The following is a 23,201-nucleotide window of genomic DNA, read 5'->3' as shown; positions in this document are numbered from 1 at the left end:
AATGTTTTATTTTTTATAAAAATTTAGTATAAAATATTAATTATAAAATTAATTATGAAACAATTAAAAAAATAGTTATAGAAAATGATTATAAAAATTAATTATAAAAAATTATAAAAATTAAAATGAAATTATTAGAAAGATTTTTATAAATAAATATGTTATTGAATCCTTAGTTACGATGTAGGAGGAAATTTTAATGTAAAAAAAAAACATTTACGTAATTCTAGGTGCTGAGTCTTTTTACTCAATGAAATTTGCCTTGTAATTTACAATTGCATTCAATTAGAAATATGTTTTTTCTAGTGTTTTCCTTACGTTGTAAAGTAAACTTTACTTTTTCACTAATTTACATTTTCTTTGGCATTTTCAACATACTTTATTTATGGAAGAAACTTTTGTCTCAGCTTAATACTTTAATTATTAATTAAACATTAATCTATATTTTATATTAAGCAATCACCGCTTATATATCATTGATAATAATTATTATTTTTATTCTTTGATCAGTCTTCTGCCAAAGATGCATTGAGTGGATACATTTTACAACTGTCGCATGCATTGAAAGAAATATATCAGGAACTTTATAACGTTTGCTTAATTAAAACCAAACCAACACTTAATAATAACAATAACAAAAATACAAACAAAATGACCTCAACCCTCGTGCACAGAAAAATCACATTAATGTATAAAAATTGCAATTAATATCACATATCTTTTCAAATAAAATTGAAGATAAGATCACAAAGCATAATATATACACACCAAGAGCAATTTATGAATGGAAAGTTTCTCCTTCAAAGCACATATTACAAAACACACAAATAAAAATAAACACTTTATATACAATTTATTTGGAACTTTTGCACCAATTCTGCATTGGCTTAACTTTCGCTAATGTGCAAGTATAAAACTTGAAAGATTTTGATCACAATGAAAAGTGTATTTACATGCAAAATACACTTTTATATATGCACTGAAATAGAATTTTCTATAGAGTGGCATCTATCATATTTCCTGTTCCGAATATCCGGCAAAGCGAATCGAAGCTTTTCCCAAAACTTTTTGTCATCCCAGTGTAAAAATGTGCTTGACTTTAACCATAATCTCAAATCTGGGTCTAAATCTTCTTGAGATAAACAACCAACAAAAATCACAATAAGCTTTTGTTTGCAGGTTCTGACCATTTCGTAATGTGCAGACTTAAATTCATAACGAAACCATTCACTTCGAACAAAGTTCTCTGATAGTATTAAAATTGTTCGACGAGAGCTTTCTATAGCTTCAATTATGGCCTCCGATAGATATCCGCCAATGGGAAGATCTCTGTAATGAAGGCACAATCGAAAATGGGGACTGCCATATTCTAGCTCATTGGCAAGTACTTGAACTACAAAAGCTTCATCTTTTTTGCAATAGGAAATAAAGGCATCGTAGATTTTGTCATCATCTGGAACTCTACGCTCAGAGTCGAAGATACGTACTCCAAATTTCGAAAAAAGCCAAACTTTTACAGGTTTACGAAATACAACAAAGAGTACTATTGCTATAATCACTAGAACGAAAATAGATGAGACCAATATTAACAATGGTAAAATGTCATTTACTTCAAGAGATTTTCTATAACTAGGTGCACCATCAGTAATATTTGTACAAGTTGTAACATTATATTCGATTAACGATAAAGAATGTGTGTCGTTAAAAATACAATTAACATTGTATACATCGTGTACCAGATCTGTTCTTAATTGCAACCAATTCGTGAAGTCCCCAACAAATTGGCATTCACATGCCCAAGGGTTATGAGAGAGCTGGATATCAGCTAGCTTGAGATTTTGATTCAGGTTCCATACTTGAAACTGTGTAATAAAGTTGTGGTCTAAATGTAATACTTCAAGATCTTTTAAATGCATAAAAGTTGCATTTGCTACAAAGGAAATACGATTATAAGACAAGTAAAGGTGTCGTAAGTTTACTAGGCGTTCAAACTCGTAGCCATGAAGGGTAGAAATGAGGTTATTTTGTAAGTATAGTGATTGAAGTGACTTCAGACCATTGAATGTTCGATTATTTATCACATGCACGTTGCTATTATTCATGTATAAAACTCGCATATTTTTCCTTCCTATAAATGTATGACTTGATAATGATGGGATAACATTACCATCTAAAAATAATTCAGTTACGTCCATTGGTATACGTCGGGGAACAGTTAGATGGTTTTGGGAGTTACAATCCACAATGTTTGTATTCCAGCTTTGATCATAAAAACATGTGCAGTTTTCAGGACACACCATTTCACAATCACAGGCATCAAATTCACAACAGTGACAAAGTGCGAAACAATGATTTTTGTATTGACAAAGAAACTGGGAAGATTGTGCTTTAACTAGAAGTACTGGTGATTTTTGACGATTAAATGTTAAGTGACAAGAGACATAATCAATATCCACAATGCGAGGGTAATGTCGAGATTCGTCTTGATAAGTAACACGTTGAATCCATTCCATATTACAATCACAGATAAAAGAATTTTCTGATATAAAAAATTTAGGTAACGGCTTACGATTTCTAACTTCGGTCAATCTAAAAATATTGACCTCTATGTTTCCTAGAAGATTTCTTCTCAAATCTACTCTTGTGAGATTAGGTTTACCCATAAAAGTAAAGGGTTGAATTAACTTTATGTGATTATGGTTTAAGTATACAATTTCAATTCCATTAGGTAACGAAGAGGCATCTATTTCAGTTATATGGTTGAAAGATGCATCCAATGTTCTCAGTTTTAGAACTGCTTCTAACTCAAAGTAATTTCCCAGCAATTCTATTTGATTGTCATGCAAATCAAGCCATTGCAATCCAATTGGAACTAGAGCATAATCAAACCATTCTATTTGATTTGCTGATATGTTTAACATCATAAGATCATGTAAATTTGTAAATAAACCATTGACCTCAGGAAGAAAATTGGAGTCTAAACGCAAAGCATGTAAAAAAGGAACATCCTCAAAAGTGTTTTGCTCTATTGATGCAATTTTGTTATGGTCTAAATTTAAAACTCTTAAATTTGGTAAGTGTCCAAATACACCTCGAGTTAAATTTCCGATCCTATTTCCACTCAGAACTAAACTATATAAATTCTCGAGACCTCGATGACTTGCACTGTGAATGTAAGAAATTTCATTATTAGATAAATCTAAGCTACGAAGAAGCATAAGTGATTGGACGGCAGATGGTACTGTTGATAGCTTATTATCAGATAAATTGATCTCTATAATAGCACTGTTGTTACTAAAGGCATCAATATGTATGTTTTCGATAAAGTTGTTATTGAGGGATAACATATCAATGACGAATAAACCGCTAAATGTGGAAGCAGTAATAAAAGTTAATCTGTTATTATGCAAATGCAGAGTGTGTAGTTTATATAGTACAGAAAAGGCATCATCTGAAATAGCTTCAATTTCATTATTATCTATGAAAAGTTTCTGTAAACTATATTGGGTTCGAAATATTTTGCTATCAATTTGCGTTAGACGATTATGACTTAAATTCATTAACTCAAGACGAATTAAATCCGAAAAAGTATCTGAACCTAACCAATGATTTGTTATCTCATTATGAGATAAATCAAGTATTCGTAGTCTCTGAAGCCCTGTCAGTAATCCTGGTGGTAAAACACTGATAGAATTATTTTGAAGGTATAGCTCAATTAGATCTTCACAATGTCTTAAAACTAAAGGTGGCAAGGCTACGATTTGATTGCTGGAGAGGTCAAGGATTTCTAATTCATTCAGGCCAAAAAGTGCCAACTCTTCAGCTCTTGAAATGGAATTATGATCTAAAAAGAGTTCTTTAAGTTGACTTGCAGCAGCAAATCCTTTATTTGTTAGCACCTTGATACGATTATACGATAACCATACTTTTTGAACATCAACCAAGCACAAAACGTTCTCTCGAGTTCCAGTTGATAAACCCACATTAGATATATCAGCAAAGTCATTATCAGTAATGTTCAAAGACTGAAGATTTCGAAGTGGGCATAAGAGAGTTTGAGGTAAAATATTCATATTATTTTCACTTAAATCAATATTCTCTAACAACTGAAGCTGAGAAAATGTCTCAGCAGATAATTTGAAAGAGGACAAAGGATTTTGAATATTTCTTGATCTTAAAGCTAAGTTCTTTAATTGAGATACTCCGTTAAATGCCATCGGTGTGATGGTAAGGAGCTTACAGTTTTCAATAACAAGATCATGTAAATTCTTTAGAAAGCCAAAAGTATTGTTAACTAAGTTGTCAAAGTCACTTTTTAAACGATGGTTATTGCTGGTATGATCATTTCGGGTATCACAGTTGATATTCAATTTACCAATCAAGTCTGGGTCAATTGAAGAAAAATTGTAGAATACATCGTTTAAGGTTTGCACGGAGCATTTCACAGACATTAGAGAAGAACCTTTGATTTCATCATTCTTGCAGTAATCCTCACTTATACAGGGCTCAAAAGCGCATAAAAGAAAGGAAACAAGAAACAGGATAAGATGTTGTGATGAATTGAGACAATTGCCCATATTTTCTTGTGCACTGAAGCTGAAACTATTGAAGAAAACAGACTTCAAACAATATTTTTTTACATGCTGTCTATAACTACTGCCATCACTCGTCCTGTTTTCAATTTGAAGATCCACTATCTCTCCTTTTATCAAAGCTACTCAACCAATGATTTAAAATTTCTGACTTGAAAACTTCCAGCATACAGACAATTGTCCACCTAAAAAATAAAAAGACATAAAATTAGATTTTAAATATAGCGCTAGCTCATGTTGTTGAGATAATAATTAAATATTACTTTCAGTAAAAATATTTCCATGTTTTAAAGACAATATTCTTTAAGGACAAAATTTGCATTCATTTTTCATTGACCCGATATCCTAAATTTTTGCTATTTACACATTTTTGTACAATTTGAATATTCCTTTAATCTGTAATAAGTAGAATATGTAGATGTAGATATTTATATGCTTACACTGTAAACAATATGTTAGAAATTAAAGAATAGTTCCAAGAAACTGAAGATCCAAGAATTGAATACTCCAATAAACTGTTGTTGTTGTTGATTTACGCCGCACTGGAGCTGCACAATGGGCTATTGGCGACGGTCTGGGAAACATCCCGGAGGATGATCCGAAGACATGCCATCACAATTTTGATCCTCTGCGGAGGGGATGGCACCCCCGCTTCGGTAGCCCGACGACCTGCGCGCGAAGTCGAGCACTTTACGGTAGCACAGTTTAACGAGGACCAATACCGCACACCCTCGGTCCCTACGCAAACTGATCCAAGTGGTCACCCACCCGCACACTGACCGTCCAATAAACTGAAAAAAATCTAAGAAAGGAAAGATATACGTAATTATTTCGTAAAATGTAATGAAGCACAAAAACAATTCAAAAACTATATATATTCTATTTCTTTTGTTTTTCACCTTTACTTATTTTTTATTTTTTGAAAGAAACTTTTAGTTCACTGTTTAAAATCTCTTTTGCTTTCCTCATTCACATCTAATGGAGTTTAACAAATGAGAGCCTATTTTTCAGAGTTCAAAACATTCGACTTTTTCAACCTTTATAATTTCTGAAGCAATACAAGTTTTTGCATTATCAAGTATCTCAGGAATGTTTCCAAAGTACAAAAGCAATATGCTCAAATGACGCAATTATCAGATTGTTAACAAAATGACTCGGGCGTTGAACAGTTGATCCATGCAAAAAATGCACAGCTACTAATATTGAACTTCGTAATCTTGTAAATATCAGAAAACAATTGAACATACGAATAAAGGATCAGGACGTATATAATAATGTCAAAAGCAGCTTATTAGACATCTTCTGGGAAAAATTAAGACCTAAAAATATAAATGACCTCAAGAAATTTTCTGAATAACAATAGTAAGAATTCAGCTTGACAGCCTATATTAATTCAACTCACAACTAGAATATCTTAAGAAACTGGCTAGTTTTCAAGAACTTATATTTATAGTAACCGTATCCCATTAGCTCGCACAAAGTACTTGGATTTCTTCTAATATGCATAAATGCATAGATAACTGCTTAGCGTTATTTGAAAATAGTTCTACAGATGTATTTTTAAACTAAGCCCACTTTTAGCTAAATCAATGCTACATTAAAATCTGCTGTAAAAATTAGAAAATAATGCCAAAAGAAAAAGTTGTAACTGTAACATTATCTAATTTGTGAACAATCAGATAAGAGAAACTAAAAAGAAAAAAAATTGAAGAAACTCTTTTAGTATCAAACTTAGTAACACTTTGTTGACTTAATGAAGAGAAGGAAATTTGTAACATTTTGTGAAAAAACTCAAAACCTAGAGTGTAGTTACTAAAATGAGAAAAAAATGAATGTCGAAATGTAACATGAAACATTCTTCAGCAGAAGTACCGAGGGGGGATAAAAAAATAATAAAATAAAATATTGATCGCATCTTTTCAGACTCCTAACACAGTTGGAATAGATTTTTTTTCGCTTTAGCTCTCACACTATTTTACAACGGAGCCATTTGTCAGAAGAAGCAACTAAAAACACGGAAAATGCTGCGCATGAATACATGCATGAGGTGTCTGACACTTCACTCCGATCCGGCCAATATCAATCATTCCATCGCTCGTTTCTTCGCGGAAAGAAAAAGGGCAAAAAAAAAAGAAGAAAAAAAATTTTGAACAGAGAAGGAACCGGAAACCAGACAACTTGGATTAGGAAACAAAACAGTTTCTAAGTATTTGAAGTTCTGTTGATTTTTAAAACTGAGATTTTTTTACGCGTCGAATGAAACTGGGTGACATTTTTCTTTGTTTCTTTTCGTAGACTTTTTTTTTTATTTCTTAAAACCATTCATTCTAAATTTTGCATGTGTCATGGTGTTCACTTTTTCACTTAGATACTGAAATGTTTTCTAAAGAACTGAAAAATGTTACGGAAAGCAAAGTAGTTCCGACGAAACAAAAAATAAATAAATAAAAAAGTTCCCTAACAACTAACTTTTTTAAAATGAATGATTCAATAAAACTTGACATATATCTTAATTTTAGTGAGAAGGGTGAAGTCATGGTATCTTTGTTAGAACGAGTAATTGAAATTTCGTCTAGTATTTCCTACCATGAAAAGTAATATCACATAGCTTGAAAGTTCTTAATTTTATTGTAGAAATAAAAAATTCTTAAATTTTTTTCGCATTTTTACTATTTTTTTAAAAAAAGTAAGCAAAAATAAACAGTTTTTATATTTTTTGACCCTTAATTCGATTCTTTGAGTCTCTAGCCTGAAAATCCAATTAATTGGTTTTTTTTTTTTGTTTTTTTGTATATCGGGAATATTAGACACTGTTATAAATTTCTCAGAAAAATGGTTAAATAACAATTTATTTAAATGTTATTTTACCACATTCCAACAAAACAGTCAAATAACCATAAATAAAATAGAAATCAAACTGTTAACTGTGAGAAAAACCGCTTATGAACTACCTTCAGTATTATGATCGACTGAACTAGGGTTCGAGCCCCAGCGTTGACAACACAATATTTCCTACATTCCCTTCAACGCTTGAAGAGTTTCCAATGTCCTGCACTCTCCAATGCCCATTACTTTAAGAAAAATCTAGCTCCTATGTCCAGTTAATTTTCCTTTTTGGGATTTGAAAAACATGATAATTCTAAATGGTTGAAAAACCGTACAGTTTCGCATTCATGGTTTTATAACCATACCAGTTGTAAACGTTTTCAAATCCGTAAAGGTAAAAAGTGTTCTTTACCTTAAACTTTACGGTTAATTAGTTGAACACACTACTGACTGTTATTTTACCATTATTTTAGTATTATTCTTTTTCATTTATTTTTATTAATTTTTTATTTTATTTTGGCTTTATTAGATGTATTTTTATTAATATCATAAATATGTTTTGTAACACTCGTTAACATTGCCACCATTTATTTCTATGACTTTTTTTCAAAACAGCAAATTTCAACACAAAAAGAACAGAATAAAATTACTGCTCAAATAAACCTGGATTTTGGTATACATAATCGTTAGATACTTTTACATGGATACATGGTATGTTTACTTCGTATATACTTATTTGCATAAAATTTTTCTCAAATATTTTTGTGAATGTAATTATGTTTTTTTTATCTTCAGAGTCTTCGTGCACTGTGAAACAAATATTATAATAAAGAAAAATTTTAAAATATATCCGAGTCAAACTTTTTGTAAAGATTATTATATGAATCGAAAGGTTATTACTTGTTTCTAGAAACGAAGTATTGATCTTGTATGTTTTGTTACTTTTTGGAAAATGTCCCTTAAAAATGAAGTTTTATTAGCGGTACGGTTATTGATAAATTCAGTTGCAATATGGTTATTGATAGAGTCAGTCAGTTCACATCGCAAAAGAGCGAGAAAAAAATTTATTAACTACTTAAAAAAATTAAAATATTTAAATGTTTTTATTTTAAAAAATTCCAATTTTTTTAATCTAAATATTTTTAAGCAACTTTCTTCATTATACTAAGAAAATATTTTTGTATGATGTAAAGATGTCATGCTTTTAACTTAGTTTGCCACTTGAGAATAAATTCTTCAAACATTTATGTACAGTGGGATTGAATAGCCACGAACAATTTCTGATGTATACATAATGAGCTTGCATAGATAGTAACCAATAACATCTCTTTAGAAAACATAAAAAATTTTAAAATAAAAAATATTATATTTATTGTAATATTTAATATAAATTTACAATAATTTCTAGGTTACTGTGAATTAAATAATAAATAATTATTGCATTGATAAATGCATTGTTCATGCAAAACAGAAATAATTTTTAAGACTTAACTTAATTTTTTAAAATTGTTTTAGGTTATTAGTGGTTGCAGAAGATTCACGTGAACCAGAATTGAAAATTTTACATGTAGACAAATTATAATGCTCGAGAAAACCAATTTAAAATTTATAAAACGCAACGAAATATACAAATAGCTGAATTAGATGTAACCATAGATAAATAACCTATCATCGGTGCACTTTCAATCTTATTTAATGGCATTGACTTTCAAATTGATCTATATTTAAATTTCTTTTTTATTCCAGTCTATCATTCGTATAGAGATCTTGTTAATTCGGACATGATGTTAAAATATAAAAGAAGTTTTGGATCTAAATTGGCTTAAACTGAAACCTAACGTAGAAATCCTATGCTGTAAATTTGGGTACCATAAGTCCTTGACTACTGTCAACACGAAGCACAAAATGGAGTTGAGTTTCCGTGACGATGCTTGTTTATAGTGCCGGAGCATTTGTCGGTCTCTTAATTTTCATTTTTATTCCTGCTTTTAACTTCGTTCTTTATGTATTCAGGTTGGAATCTCTAAGTAAACACATGTTTAAATTTTTGCAAGCATTGTTGATGATGAAAAGATTAGTAAAAGAAGAAGTGAAAGGATTAAAAAGGAAAAATATAGAAAAGAATATGAAAAGAATATAATGAAAGGAATAGTAAAAGAAGGTATCTGAAGTAATCTGAAAGTTTGGATGATCCGAAGTTATGAAATCTAATTAATGCTTAATAAAGTATTATTTCTTTATTATAAATGAAAAATCTAATTAAATTGAAGATTAATAGCTCGGATAAAAAATAGTGCCAATGGCATTTTAAAACAATCTTTGTATTTACAAAGAAACCCATATATGTACGCAAATAAATAAATAAGTCCCACTGCCTCATAAAAAATGGATAAAGCACTCACCATAGTATGATATATCTGAGTGTAGTATCTTTAAAACAGTTTAATTAAGTATTTAAAGCCATCATTCTTGTCCCTTTAATCCTTGTTATAATTGGTAAATTATAATAGAATAGGAAATAATTAAGAGTCATCTCACTACTGTCAAAGATTTAAATAAACTACCATTTTAAATAAACTGCAGAAGTGCGAACAGATTATTACCCTTCTATTTGGTAAGAAGCAAAAGCTCAAAATTACCAAATTTATGGTAAAATGATTCATAGTTCTGGAGATCATTTTGGTTATTTCATCGTAATACTTTACAGCATGGCATAAAAGCCAATTATTTCCTTACATTTACTTTTGAGATTTGTATTTGTTACACAATATATCATAATAAAAACTATAATTTTGAAAATCAGAATTTCCGCTTTTTCGTAGCAACAGTGAACGGTAAAATTACTAGATGAATGGTTTAAATACCATATATTTTGGTTTAGTTTTTAGAATTGGGGTTTCTTTCACTGGAAATGTTTTCATCATACAAGTATAGTGATTTTGTCAAAAAAATTTTCTCCTTGTAAGGTTTTCTGTATGATGTTTGTAATATGAAAGAAAAATTATACATGTAAAGCACAAATAATTAAGTTCGAAAGATAGGCACTATAAACATGCATCCATCATAATCAGTAAAACACGAGGGCACTTATTTAAAATGTAATAGAGCAACAAAGTTCTAGTCTAAAATTAATTTTATGAAATAATACAAATAGATAGAATGACTTCTTTTTTTTTAATTCTTTATTAAAAAATGGAGATGAAATGTTGTAACATAAATTAGGTTATTATTCATAAAAAATGAATGAGCAGTTTCAGCTCCAAGCACAGTCTAACATGTTTCTAATTTATCTTACCAAAATAATAAAATCTTAAATCTCTTAATGGCATTTTTGGTATGGTATGACGCGCGCATTTAATTTACTACAAAAAGGGGAAAACAAGTTGCGGGGATTTTAGAGTGAACCAGAATGGGCGTAACAGGAAGCTTCCTATTGATGAGGTATTTTCCCCTACACAGTCACAAAAAAGTTCCCTAAAGAACAGGGAAAAAAGAGAAAGGGGCTGATGTATCTCGCCATACTATTATTGAAATTACAACCCCTCTTAACAAAAAAATTCTTTCAAAGTCACAAAATTAGAAATTCTTCCTCTTATACAGCTTCAATTCAAAGGCAAAAGCAAAATGAGGTTCGTTGTAAGATAGCTGCTTATAATTAAATGACTTTTTTAAAAATATATAATACATCTTCGTTAATATTCACAAGTATTTGTTATTTATTTTAAAAACTGGACGTATAAAATTAAAATGAGGAATTACTTTGCTTATTATAAGAATGTAAATTTATTTTATGACGAAAAATTGAATAAATAAAAGTAGCACAAAAATGATATTAGGTTATACTAAGAGGTGTTATTATTTGCCAGTTCCTATCAAAACCCTTTATAAAAGCTGTTTTGCTAATTACTGTTATGATGAAGTTTCAAGTGCACCATAATAAAAAAAAATTATTTTATGGAAATAAAAAGTTTTGTGTGAAAAGTTTTCACTAATTATTGGAAGTTTTACGGTTTAAGTGTTTTTTTTTATTTTTATTTTATTTATTTAAGAGTTCATATTTGCTTAAAAAAATAAGCTAGCAAATAAATTAAGTGCCTTGTTGCGTATTGAAATTTTTTAATATAAATAGTTATAGTGGACAATTTAATTATTACTTAGTAAGTTCACTCTTTTCGAATCCAATTTTTTTTTCTTTCACCAAATACTTTAGCTGTAACTTGCTTGTTTACTGTTCTGGGAACTAAATTGTTCTAGGAACTAAAGTGTGAAAAGTAATTTAGAAGTAATGTTAGAATTTATGTTATTATAATTTTTGCACAAATTCGTAAAAATTACAATATACAGTTGCATATTGTAAGTTTTATGAATTTGTGCAAAATACACAATATACTTTTGCTACTGAAGATGGGATTTTTACGTACTGGGACTGAATCTTAATGGTAAGAGAGGATGACCACTGATCAGTTAGTGCAATTAGTGATTAGTCCAGTGCAGTTAGTGATTAGTATGCTGATTAGTTAGAGCATTAGTTAGTTAAAATTAATGATTTCAGATTGAACTTTATTGATGCTATATTAGTCCAGTGCAGTTAGTGATTAGTATGATGATTAGTTAGCGCATTAGTTAGTTAAAATTAATGATTTCAGATTAAACTTTATTGATGCTATATTTAAATGTTCTTATTTTGCGTATTCAAGTTCCTGTTGGTAGTTTACGGTCCAGCCAATAACAACATGGTCTACAGCTCTTGCTGTTTCCTACGTTGTTATAACGAAATCCAGCACTTCCTCCAAAATGTATATGGTGTTAGTTGCTGACGAGTTACGATACTTTTTTATATAACTTTTATATTAACGTTACTATACTAACGACACTTTTATATTAGCGTTATAAATTAGTAGTGTGGCCAGTGCTTATTGAAAATAAATGTAGGAACAAGGAGAAATAATAGAATTTAGGCCCAAAAATGAGAACATTACATGCTGGTGGATAGATAAAGAAGAGACAGCTTGCCTTGGAAAGAGGGTTTGCATATCTTTCTGGACAATATATTTAAATATTAATAGGTCTTAGTACGAGTAACGTGGGACTAATCAATTTCTCAAGCTACTAAACACACATCATCACATTTACTCAGATAATTAGATCAAAATTATTACTTTCTCTATGTGGGAAAGATTTTAATTGATTGCGCGTTAGATACTAGTTATATATAAATATATATATATATATATATATATATATATATATATATATATATATATATATATGTATATATATATATATATATATATATATATATATATATATATATAAGAGAGATCTCAAAAAAATAAAAAAATGGTTAATTAAAAATAAAAATAACGAGCTAATCATGAAAAGATATGTCTTTTCCAACCCCCATAGTTATATCAGAGAAAATGTTCTCTTTCGGATGTTGTATATATTTTATATTTGAATTAATTAATAATTTCTTTCCAAATTTTCTTACTATCTTTTTTGTTTTTAGTATCTTTTGTTGTTTTGTTTAGAGATTCTTACACATATATTATTATGAAATGGCAAAAAATGTTATTTACATAACAATGTAGCAGAATAAAATTATTGACATACATAGTAAGATTCACTGAAAATTAACTGAGTACTACATAGAATGTTTTCTCGCAGTGGAACGATAATTGTCTCTCAAAGGATGTAATGGCCACTAGAGATTTAAATGACAAATAATGAATACAACTCCTTAGTAAAGTTGAAAGGTTTAATGACTGTTTCAGAAATGTTCATGCGGAATTTCTATGTTAAAAGCTATCTTGAGTCTATTCTAATAAACAGATTTAAGTAAAACATGGCATAATGTTAAAGTACTTTAAGAACCACTATTTACCACAATTAATTTATATAAAATATCGGCATACATATTTATATTAGTAATTACGTATAAGAGTTCTTGATGTGCGTTAGTAAAATAGAGAATTAATACTTTTACCTAAAAGTTAAGAGATGTGACTGTTATTTACGTTAACTATGAAATGCGTAGTTTTTGTTTGGTTGTAGTAATTGGAATAAAAATGTTTTCATGTTCGAGGTAATTAAAAGATTGCGGGCTTAAAAGAATACTTATGTAATGCACATTTAATAATCTTATGAAACACAAAGATTTTTAAAGAAAAATTTTAGCTTTCCTTTAATTATGCTACAAAAATCTATCTGAAATTTAATTAAAAAAAAAACAAATTTATTCATTTAAAATTGAAATACACTGTAAAAATGGATTCTCAAATATCACGAAGCTTTCTTCGTTTTTGATGAAACCATTTCCTGGTATATGCTCCGAGCAAACGCTTCTTCGAGGAAACGAGTTTCGTCAAAAGTAAAGAAATACTTCACCATTCCGTTTTTTTTCTTGTGTCTAAAGAAAACCCTTGTGCCTAATGGATCTAGCTTTCCTAATAATAACTTTATTGCAGGCACCATATAGGTGGCATAACGTAACAAGTCAGATAGAACAGAGACATAAATTATATACATATACTATATGTTTCATACTATACAAACTATAAATGAACTATATGTTAAGATATGTTAGACATGACTAAATATGTTAGACATAAACTATTTGTTTCATATTTTTTTTTGCAAAGAAAATTATGCTTACTATTTTTCATGCCGATTAAAGTTTTAAAGGAAATCAATGTTTTGCACGGTTAAGGTACAAAAACGTTCTCTAAAACCATCTGCTTTTTTTTATATAATTAAAAAAATTGCAAATAACATTTCCGAAGTATATTTCAAATGCATTTAGTAAAAATAATCCTTTTATGTTTAATAAAAACCTTAAGAGAGTGTCAATTTTAAAAGTGTTTTTTTCAGCAGTTTTTTTTTTTAATAACGAAAAATTTTTGAACAAAAATATCAGAAAGCTAATTTGTTGTAGAAAAGGTAAATTTTATGAGAAAATTATATCTTACTTAATTTATCTTTTTATTTATTATCAGAAATGTAGTATACAATAACAAATAGACCTTATGAAATAAAAAATACCACTAAAGCGCTTATGTTAAGCACGGTCAGAAAACCAGAAGCTTGAAAACTGGCCAAATGTTTTGGCAAAGACGTAAGCATTGTTTTTTGAAAGAAATGGAATTAATTAAATGGAAAAAATACTCGAATTTAAAGGAGGAAACGATGTCATTTCAATAAAATTATTGCCATTTGAGAAATCAACAATAAGTCAAAATTCATATTCAAACATAGGTAGTTAAACAAACTAGAGTATAAGTCAATGTAGGTCTGGGACTTTCTATATTAAAATTTACACCACTTACTCGTTATAATACCATAAAACAAATTATTTTTGATTTATGGTCTCTTGCGTAAAACCTAGTTTGTTTGTTATTTATTTTCTTTCTTTCCATTTTATTTATTTATTTACTTAAAGTATTTTGTTGCTGCAAATATCGTGTATTTAAAAAAAAGACATTTTTTGGAATAATAGCACGATTTATCTTAATTTTCTCTCCTCATATAGGTACGTCGTAAGTGACTAGAGCAGTGATTCTCAACCTTTTTTTTATTGCGGCACACTTTTAACGATTTCGAAATTTGACGTCACACAATGAAAAAAATTAGATTAAAAGTTGTTTAATTACCCATTTTACACTGTGTTAAATAGTTTGTGATAATAATTTCGAATGTGAAATAAAATAACATGTACTGCAAAAGCACGTTTATTAAGGGATTAATTATTTCTTTCGACCCATTTTTTATTAGTTAGTAACAGTTATTTATTTTTTTGCTAGTTATTAATTGTTAGCTTTCTTTCTGTAATTATTAACTGTTATTTTTTTGTGATTTCTTGTTAACTAGTTTTTTTGCTAATTATTAATTGATAGCTTAATTTTTGTTAGTTATCCTCTGTTAATTTGTTTATTTATATATATTCGTTTTTTTTAGTTATCCTTTGTTAATTTGTTTATTAATTGCACAGCTCACTTTAATGATTAGCTCTTACAACATTTTTTAAAATTGTGTGTCATATACAATTTAAACACTTCCATCTTATTTTAGGATTGTCAGAGACAATACAATCGCCAACAAAGATGTTCACGCGGTTAAAGCAGGGAAAAATTATAAAAAGTATATATATTACATGGGCGAATCTCAGAAATCATTAATCGAATTTAACATAATAAGGGCATCAGAATTTTCGATGTTCACGATTATTTTCTGATGTTTTATACATTTTCAAACAATTCTGGAGGTGTAAAAGTAGTGTGGCTATTATTTTTATTATCAAAAGTATATATATATATATATATATATATATATATATATATATATATATATATATATATATATATATATATATATATATATATATATATATATATATATATATATATATATATATATATATATAATATATATATATATATATATATATATATATATATATATATATATATATATATATATATATATATATATATATATATATATATATATATATACTTTTCTTTAATTTAAACTATGCTCATAATAAAAAAATGTCTTATAATTTTTATTGTATCATTTCTAATATTTGAAGCACATTTTGAGAATTTGGCGGCGCACAAAAGTGCCGCGGCACAGTGGTTGAGGATCACTGGACTAGATCATAAAATACGTGATCATAAAATTTGGGGAATCGAAAGACCTGTGGTCAGTCGCGGAGCAGTACCATAAGTACAGGGATCTGGAGAAAATTTCCCTCCCCTTCAGATCTATGTCTAAATTGAGGAAGTTAGGAACTTTCACCCTTGCAGTGCTCTCGTCAAACGAAAGGCACTCGTTTCTAACTTAATTCTCAAAAGTACTAATGACTGGCGAGTTTGGCATGTCCAGGTAAATGAGAAGTTATTAGAAACAACAACTCCTTATCTATATTGTTGTGACGTCTAAGGTAATAACTTTTTTTAATGAAGCGTTCACATTATTGGATTGCAGTGTGAAAAATGAGTTTTTGCGATGATATATATATATATATATATATATATATATATATATATATACATATATAAACAAAACAGCATCAAAACTATTTCCTTCCTGTATGGTCATGAAATAATAATTTTTGCGAATGTTTAAAATTAAAAAAAAATCTTAAGATTAAAATACAAAATTTTCAAAGAGTTGCACCATACATGAATATAATAAAAATAATTTACAATTAGAATACAAACATAATTACAGAAATAATTACAACGGAATAGATTTTATGAAATGGCTCATATTATATGGAGTGTTACAAAATACGGTGCGACGAAAAGCGATTTTCGCGGTAAAAAATTTGAACTTTCAATTCAATTTTTCAAGAATTACTTTTAAAACGTTTTCAAGGAATATGATAATGAATTTTATTTTGATCTTAAATAAATAATACGCGCATTAAAATTTAATGAAAGTTAACCGAAAAAAATATTGGATTAATTTTTATTTGATGGATTTGATTTAAATATTTTATTAATTGATAATTTAGAGCAAAATTGACTAATATTAACAGCTATTTTTTTTTTGCTCTTCAATTATATGTGTCAAAGATATGTAAAGTACTTTCAGTTGACCTTGACGGGGGAAATGCAGGACTTTTTTTGTAACCCTTCCAAAAAAATATATGGTTTAACTCTATAATTTAAGCATGCAAATGACTACATAATTAATAAAATTTATTAAAAACCCTTTTTCATTTTTATATTTAAAGATTCTTATTATAAAATATATATTTAATTTTCATATAAATAATCATTGTTAAGGTTTATTTTTTTGAATAAATATTGCTCAATTTCCAATTTTTTTGGGGATAACTTTATTAGAATTTCATTACACTTATTATTTATTATATATTAAATTTCACGGTCACATTTCTTGGACATTTTGCTACAAAAAAAATTAAAATTAATTCCTTAAAATTCTTTATTTCTTTCATTTTCGACAGAGAAAGTCGTCCCACGTATACAAATTCAGTTAATAGCCATATTAGGTAAATAAGCTTTATTGCATTCGTACTTGAAATACATATCTACAGGAAAACATTGAAAGCTACAAGTGCGATTCTCAAAATACTTTCATATTTTAATTAATACTAAGAGAATAGTGTGAAAATAGAATACATGCAATCGAAAAAATAATTAGAATAATATTCTGAGTAGGGTTATGTATTTCTGTAAGGTTTATGTTACAAGCAGCGTTACCCTGTACATTATACGCTAAAATTCATTAAAATTAAGTTCTTTGTGAATGTCAGTATTATTTTGTATATTTTTTCGGATCCTGATACTTCTTCCTCATTTTAGTGTACACATCCTCTTAACTTTCATGAAAAATTAAAAATTAAGGTTAATTATTTTTGAAATATTTTCCTTTTTATTTTGCGAATAAAAACTCCATTTTTAATTTAAATAAAATTTGATTAAAATAACTTTATATGGTGCAAACTAAAACACTCGATTATTTGTTTTTGCCTGATTATTTTATAGTAATGGAGTTTAAATTAAAATAATGGTTAACACTGTGCCCTATGCAGTGAAGTAAAAATACGTATTCTGAATAAAAGTTAACAGATAATATACACAGTTAACAAATTATATTGTAGTAAAAGTACTAGCACTCAGGGTGTCAGTACTTTAAACTGTAAAATACATTGTTTCTGGAGTATGTTACGAAAAAAAATGTGATATGCTGTATTTTTATTGTGAAAATTATCGCGAGATCATTGAATCACTCTAAATAGATCACTTTAAATAGATAATCTTAAATAGATATTACTGTAAAAATTACTTTATAATATTTTACAGTGAAAACATATTTTATGGTAAAATGGATTTTACGAATGATGCATTTAAATGCATCATATTTATATATAAAGTATCGATATTTTATACTGTAATTTGATCCGGAATTTTTTACAATGTAATCTAAATAAAATTACCGATTAAATTTTTGTAAAAATTAGTCGGTGGTATTTTAGAAAATATGATGTTTCTTTTCAAGTGTGCCTTTATAAGACATAGGTTATAAAAACAAATAAAAATATTTTTTTTTTATTTCTGAAAGAATGCGTTTTTAAACTTTCGAAGGAATGTTTTATTGATTTTGAATTTTTCCTTCAACTTAAAATTGGATGTCACTATGCCTTTTTGAATAAAAGTACACGTGGTCCTACATTATTCTTGTAGATTTAATAATGTATAATTGATTGCCTCTTTCGAATTTCCGTTCATAATGACAAAATATTAATGTCAAAAATGACATTTCCGTTTTATCATTATAAATTGCGTGATCGATATTGCTGCTATTCTTAAATGTCATATTAATATTTTGGGGATAAATACCAATTCATCTATCCAGATCTTACAATATACAGATATGCTTCGGGAAATATTAAGGACGTAAAAAGCAGCGTAAAATAGAGGCTTGCTAATACTATAACTATTCTTATTTTTAAATATTTCAGAGAATATGCGTGGCTATTTGATAGATTAAAAGAATATTTAATGTGTAAGAGTTTAGGAATCAATATATATTATTCTTAACTTTTAGCCAATTATGTGGTACATAAAAGGAACACTTAAGATATGCCAAAAAAGTGGTAGTAAGAATAATTTTACGAATTCGCAATTATTCAGGAGAATCAAAACATTCCTTAATAAGATATATAATTCATAATTTAAAAAAAAAATCTATGAAACATTTTACTCATCGAGTTTAGCACACACACACATATATATATATATATATATATATATATATATATATATATATATATATATATATATATATATATATATATATATATATATATATATATATATATATATATATATATATTATATATATATATATATATATATATATATATATATATATATATATATATATATATATATATATAGAAAGTATGAAGATAATTAAATAATTAACAAGTAATTTTAAACCTTAAAATTAATTATTAAGAGTTTAACGTTTCCTTTTAATTTAAATTTTTTATTCCTAAATTTATAATAAAACAATAATGTGCTTTGAGTTTATTTAGGCAGTAGATAAAGAGGTGTAATGCTAATAAAGTTTTGCTTAAACTCGGGTATACAGCCTAAGATTTTACTTATGTAATTTAAATTGTTTAAGTTAGTAAATATTTTTAAAAATATTGTTCCCATCTATTTATAACAAAACGTGCTTTCATAATAGTGTTTATTTCAGTCATGTTTTTATTTACTTTATTATAATTATATTTAGAATAAGAAAATAATTAAAACTTAAAAATAGTACAGTTGCGAAAATAGATACAAATATTAAATTATTTAGTTAATCAAAAAATTATTCAAATAATAAAATTGTCAAAAGAGTTTAAAAATTTAAGCCATGATCGATAGATGGCGCTACAGATATTTTCTTTTAAATCTAGACTCGTATGATGAAAAGAAACTAATTCCGGTTGGCCAGAGTCCACGTCTAAAAAACCTTCCCTACGTTACCCTCCCATGATTATTAATTTTCGTCGTAATAACACCGTGAGAACGAAATATGTTTTTAAATGCAAATAATTTTATAACCAGTTATTTGAGAAATATTTTTCTCACATCCAAAACTCAAAAGCGCATTTTTTTTCCTATTTCAAGAGTTTCCAATCTTAATGTCAGATCTTTAATACGCATTGCGTAGAAAGCATATCTACCTAATTTAATTTTATTTTAAGTATAAAATTACATAAAATCAAGTATGAATTATCAGCTATTTTCGTTTTCTACACTTGAGTGATTTTGATGTTTGAATATTTCTTCTCTACTAAAAGATTTTTTTTTTATATAATTAAATTGGTTTTTAAAAGTGGGTTTAAAGAGATTTATATTTGACAAGTTGTAGGGTGCAAAGATGTTTAAATGACTTGGGCTAGCCTCCTTAAGTAGATGTTCCTGAAAAGAGTGGTATAATCATAGGAAAGAGCAAATAAAAATGTGTTTAAAAAATCCCACACACGTTGGAAGGAACTAAATTTATAAAAAATTTAATCCCAATCTTAATTCATTTTTCAGTGTAAACTCAAGCGGAAAATAATCTATGGTATGAGAAAAAGTATTTCACTTTCTGATCCTCCTCTTCGGCTTTTTAATACCCTTAATTTATTTGAATATCATCATAAAAAAATTTTCATGAGTGAAATATTTATAAAATGCTTGATTGCAATGGAGAAGGAATATTTTTAAATTAATAATTTTAGTGGAAAATTAATAGCTTAGGAGCGGCGAGCATCCTGATATGTATGTAAGACAACATTTATTTCTGTAAGAAAAGTTTTTTTTTATTTCGTAAATCACTACCTATCCATTACTACTGGAAATTAAAGGGGACGGTTGCACCCACTAAGCGTTGAACCCCTGAGAAATATTGTACAGAAATGTCCTTGATATCTAAAAGATGTAAGATGGAAAAACTGGTATTTTGATTCAACAAAGCTTGCACGAGAGTTAAGGGGGCGTTATAACGCTGGTGTAAGTTTAAAAAGCAAATTTTTTTTCACAAAAATTAATAATTTAAGACTTAAAGTTCAAAGAAACTTGAATTCAGAAGCATTCCCAGAGTAAATTATGAGGTTATATATGCTGAAGAAAAGTTTGCGAAAAATGCAAAAATAATTATGGCGAGATTGCGTGCCCATTGAGTAATCTGACTTATTTTCTTTGCATTCTGATATATTGAAAAAACATATTTTCAATATTCGAAACTTCATGGTTTACCTGCACTCCTTTTTTTCTCTATTTAAGATTTTAACTTACCAGTGTTAGTGAAGCATGATTTGTCATGAAAATTTTTTCTGCAATATATCATTCTCGTATAAATCAATCTCAATTCATTCATTGCTTAACAATTGTTTTAAAATTTTCAATGAATCATAAGATGACCACTTTACATTTCTTACATTTAATTTGAAGTATTTGCTTAAGTATTTATTTAATTATTTTTTTTACAGCTTTGTTATTTGAAGAAAATAAAGAAAATATTACAAGTTTATATAAAGATAAAATATAATAGTTTTTGAAATGTAATTTTACCTTCGTCTCCCCCTTTTGCCGGGTGCCTGGAACCGTTGCCCCTTTCCCCCTTATCTCTACTGAATGCTAAACTAGATCGAAGGGAACATTTTAACTGAAATGTAATTATTTCAGATTTCATAATGGACAATATGATGATAAATACATTTCGTAAGTAATAGTGATAAAATAGAATTTTTAATGAAAATTAAAAAAAAATTAATATATATATATATATATATATATATATATATACATGAAAATAAATTGTACATTAAAAATTTTACAATATAAATTTTAACCTTTCGTTTTGGTATAAAATGCTCTCTCTTGCACTAAGTAGAAAACATTTAATAAGCGCAAATAGCTGAATTTATTTAAGCATGTAATATAAAAAATTATATTTAATTTAGAAAAGATGTGTTAAAATCAGCTAACAAATTTTGCACATTTCATAAAAACAATTATTTTAAAACAAAATATGTTACTAACAATGCATTTTTCGTGTAATATTTCTAGAACCAAATATATCACATAGTGGGATTCATCTTCTAATTTTAAACTCTAAGCTCCTGTTGCTAAATAAATACAACATATCAAGACACAATTTCAGTAAAACTTTTACATATTTGAAACTGATTTTTTACATAATCTTTAAGAAAACAGTAAAATTATGGCTTTTCTTTACTTTAAAATGAAAAAAAACGGTTGCGTAAGTCACAAATTGCTGTTATTGTTATAATTAAACTCCAATAGCAGAGTACTCGCATTATTTTCCCATCCCTTGACTACATTTTACGATAAACAAACGAGAAACGTGGGAGAAAATTTTAGTTATTGCTGTAAATAAAAAATCATCGTCGATCGCTTTTTTTATGCAGTCATAGGAAAAAATTTGTTGCGTCTATCCATAGAAAAAAATTGTAATGAACTGTTTTGAGAAGTAATATTTCTGAAAACTGAAATAGAGTATCTCATGATTTTGTCCTCCCCTTACATACAGTTAATAATTAAGAAATGCGAAAAATGCGAATAGGTAATTTTAGATATTGCTGCACGGAGAAAAAAAATTCTTTTAAAATTAACTATTTGTATAACATTTCTTGTTAAAAAAAATGGTAATTCTGGTTAATAACAAAGAAAAATATAAGGTATTTAAAACATTCATTTGGCAATTTTTCCAGTCATATGGTAAAGGTTGACCATAAATTCTGGCTTCCAAAACTATAGTTTTTATTCACATTTAATAAACAAATACAAACTGAAAGGTAAATTTCACCGAACAAATGTTTTGAGGCCATACTCTAAATTATAGTGATAAAATTACCAAATTTTTCCACATTTACCAAATTGGATCACATGTTATAAAACTATATTTTATAGTTAATTATTCAAAAATCATAACCAAACCGTTTCGGTAAAAACTACCGACCTATTTAGCGTTCCAATAGAGCCAGAAGCAAGGTAAATTTTACCAAAATCTGCTAATTTTGACCATATTTTATTTTTCTTAGAGTGCAAATAAAAAAAAATCATTTTCCATTGCTTTTTTTAGACTGTCAATGAAAAAAATTCTAATTATGATGAACTAATTTTTTATTAGAATGCATACAAAGCGATTTTTAATCTGTTTCTAAAACGATTATTTAATAGTTTTTCCATAATTAATAATAAACAATCATAATAAACGATTATTAAAATGGATGTTGCTTTTAAA

General features: G+C 27.6%; 1 protein-coding gene across 2 annotated transcripts in view; it reads right to left on the bottom strand.

Annotated features, from left to right (window-relative positions):
• Window positions 1-498: 498 nt before the first annotated feature.
• LOC107457482 (toll-like receptor 6) overlaps window positions 499-23,201 on the bottom strand; it is a 152,999-nt gene continuing 130,296 nt past the window's right edge. For both annotated transcript variants that reach the window (XM_016075649.4, XM_016075648.4), the window contains one exon: window positions 499-4,777. In XM_016075649.4, the coding sequence (XP_015931135.2) occupies window positions 969-4,577 (3,609 nt within the window). In that variant the 5' untranslated portion in view covers window positions 4,578-4,777 and the 3' untranslated portion in view covers window positions 499-968. The remainder of the gene's footprint in view (window positions 4,778-23,201) is intronic.

The sequence above is a fragment of the Parasteatoda tepidariorum genome, chromosome 11 (assembly GCF_982258835.1).
Source record: "Parasteatoda tepidariorum strain Cologne lab strain chromosome 11, Ptep-v5.0, whole genome shotgun sequence".
Taxonomy (NCBI): domain Eukaryota; kingdom Metazoa; phylum Arthropoda; class Arachnida; order Araneae; family Theridiidae; genus Parasteatoda; species Parasteatoda tepidariorum.
The sequence above is the reverse complement of the archived record's forward strand: the minus strand, read 5'-3'. Positions and strand labels throughout refer to the sequence as shown.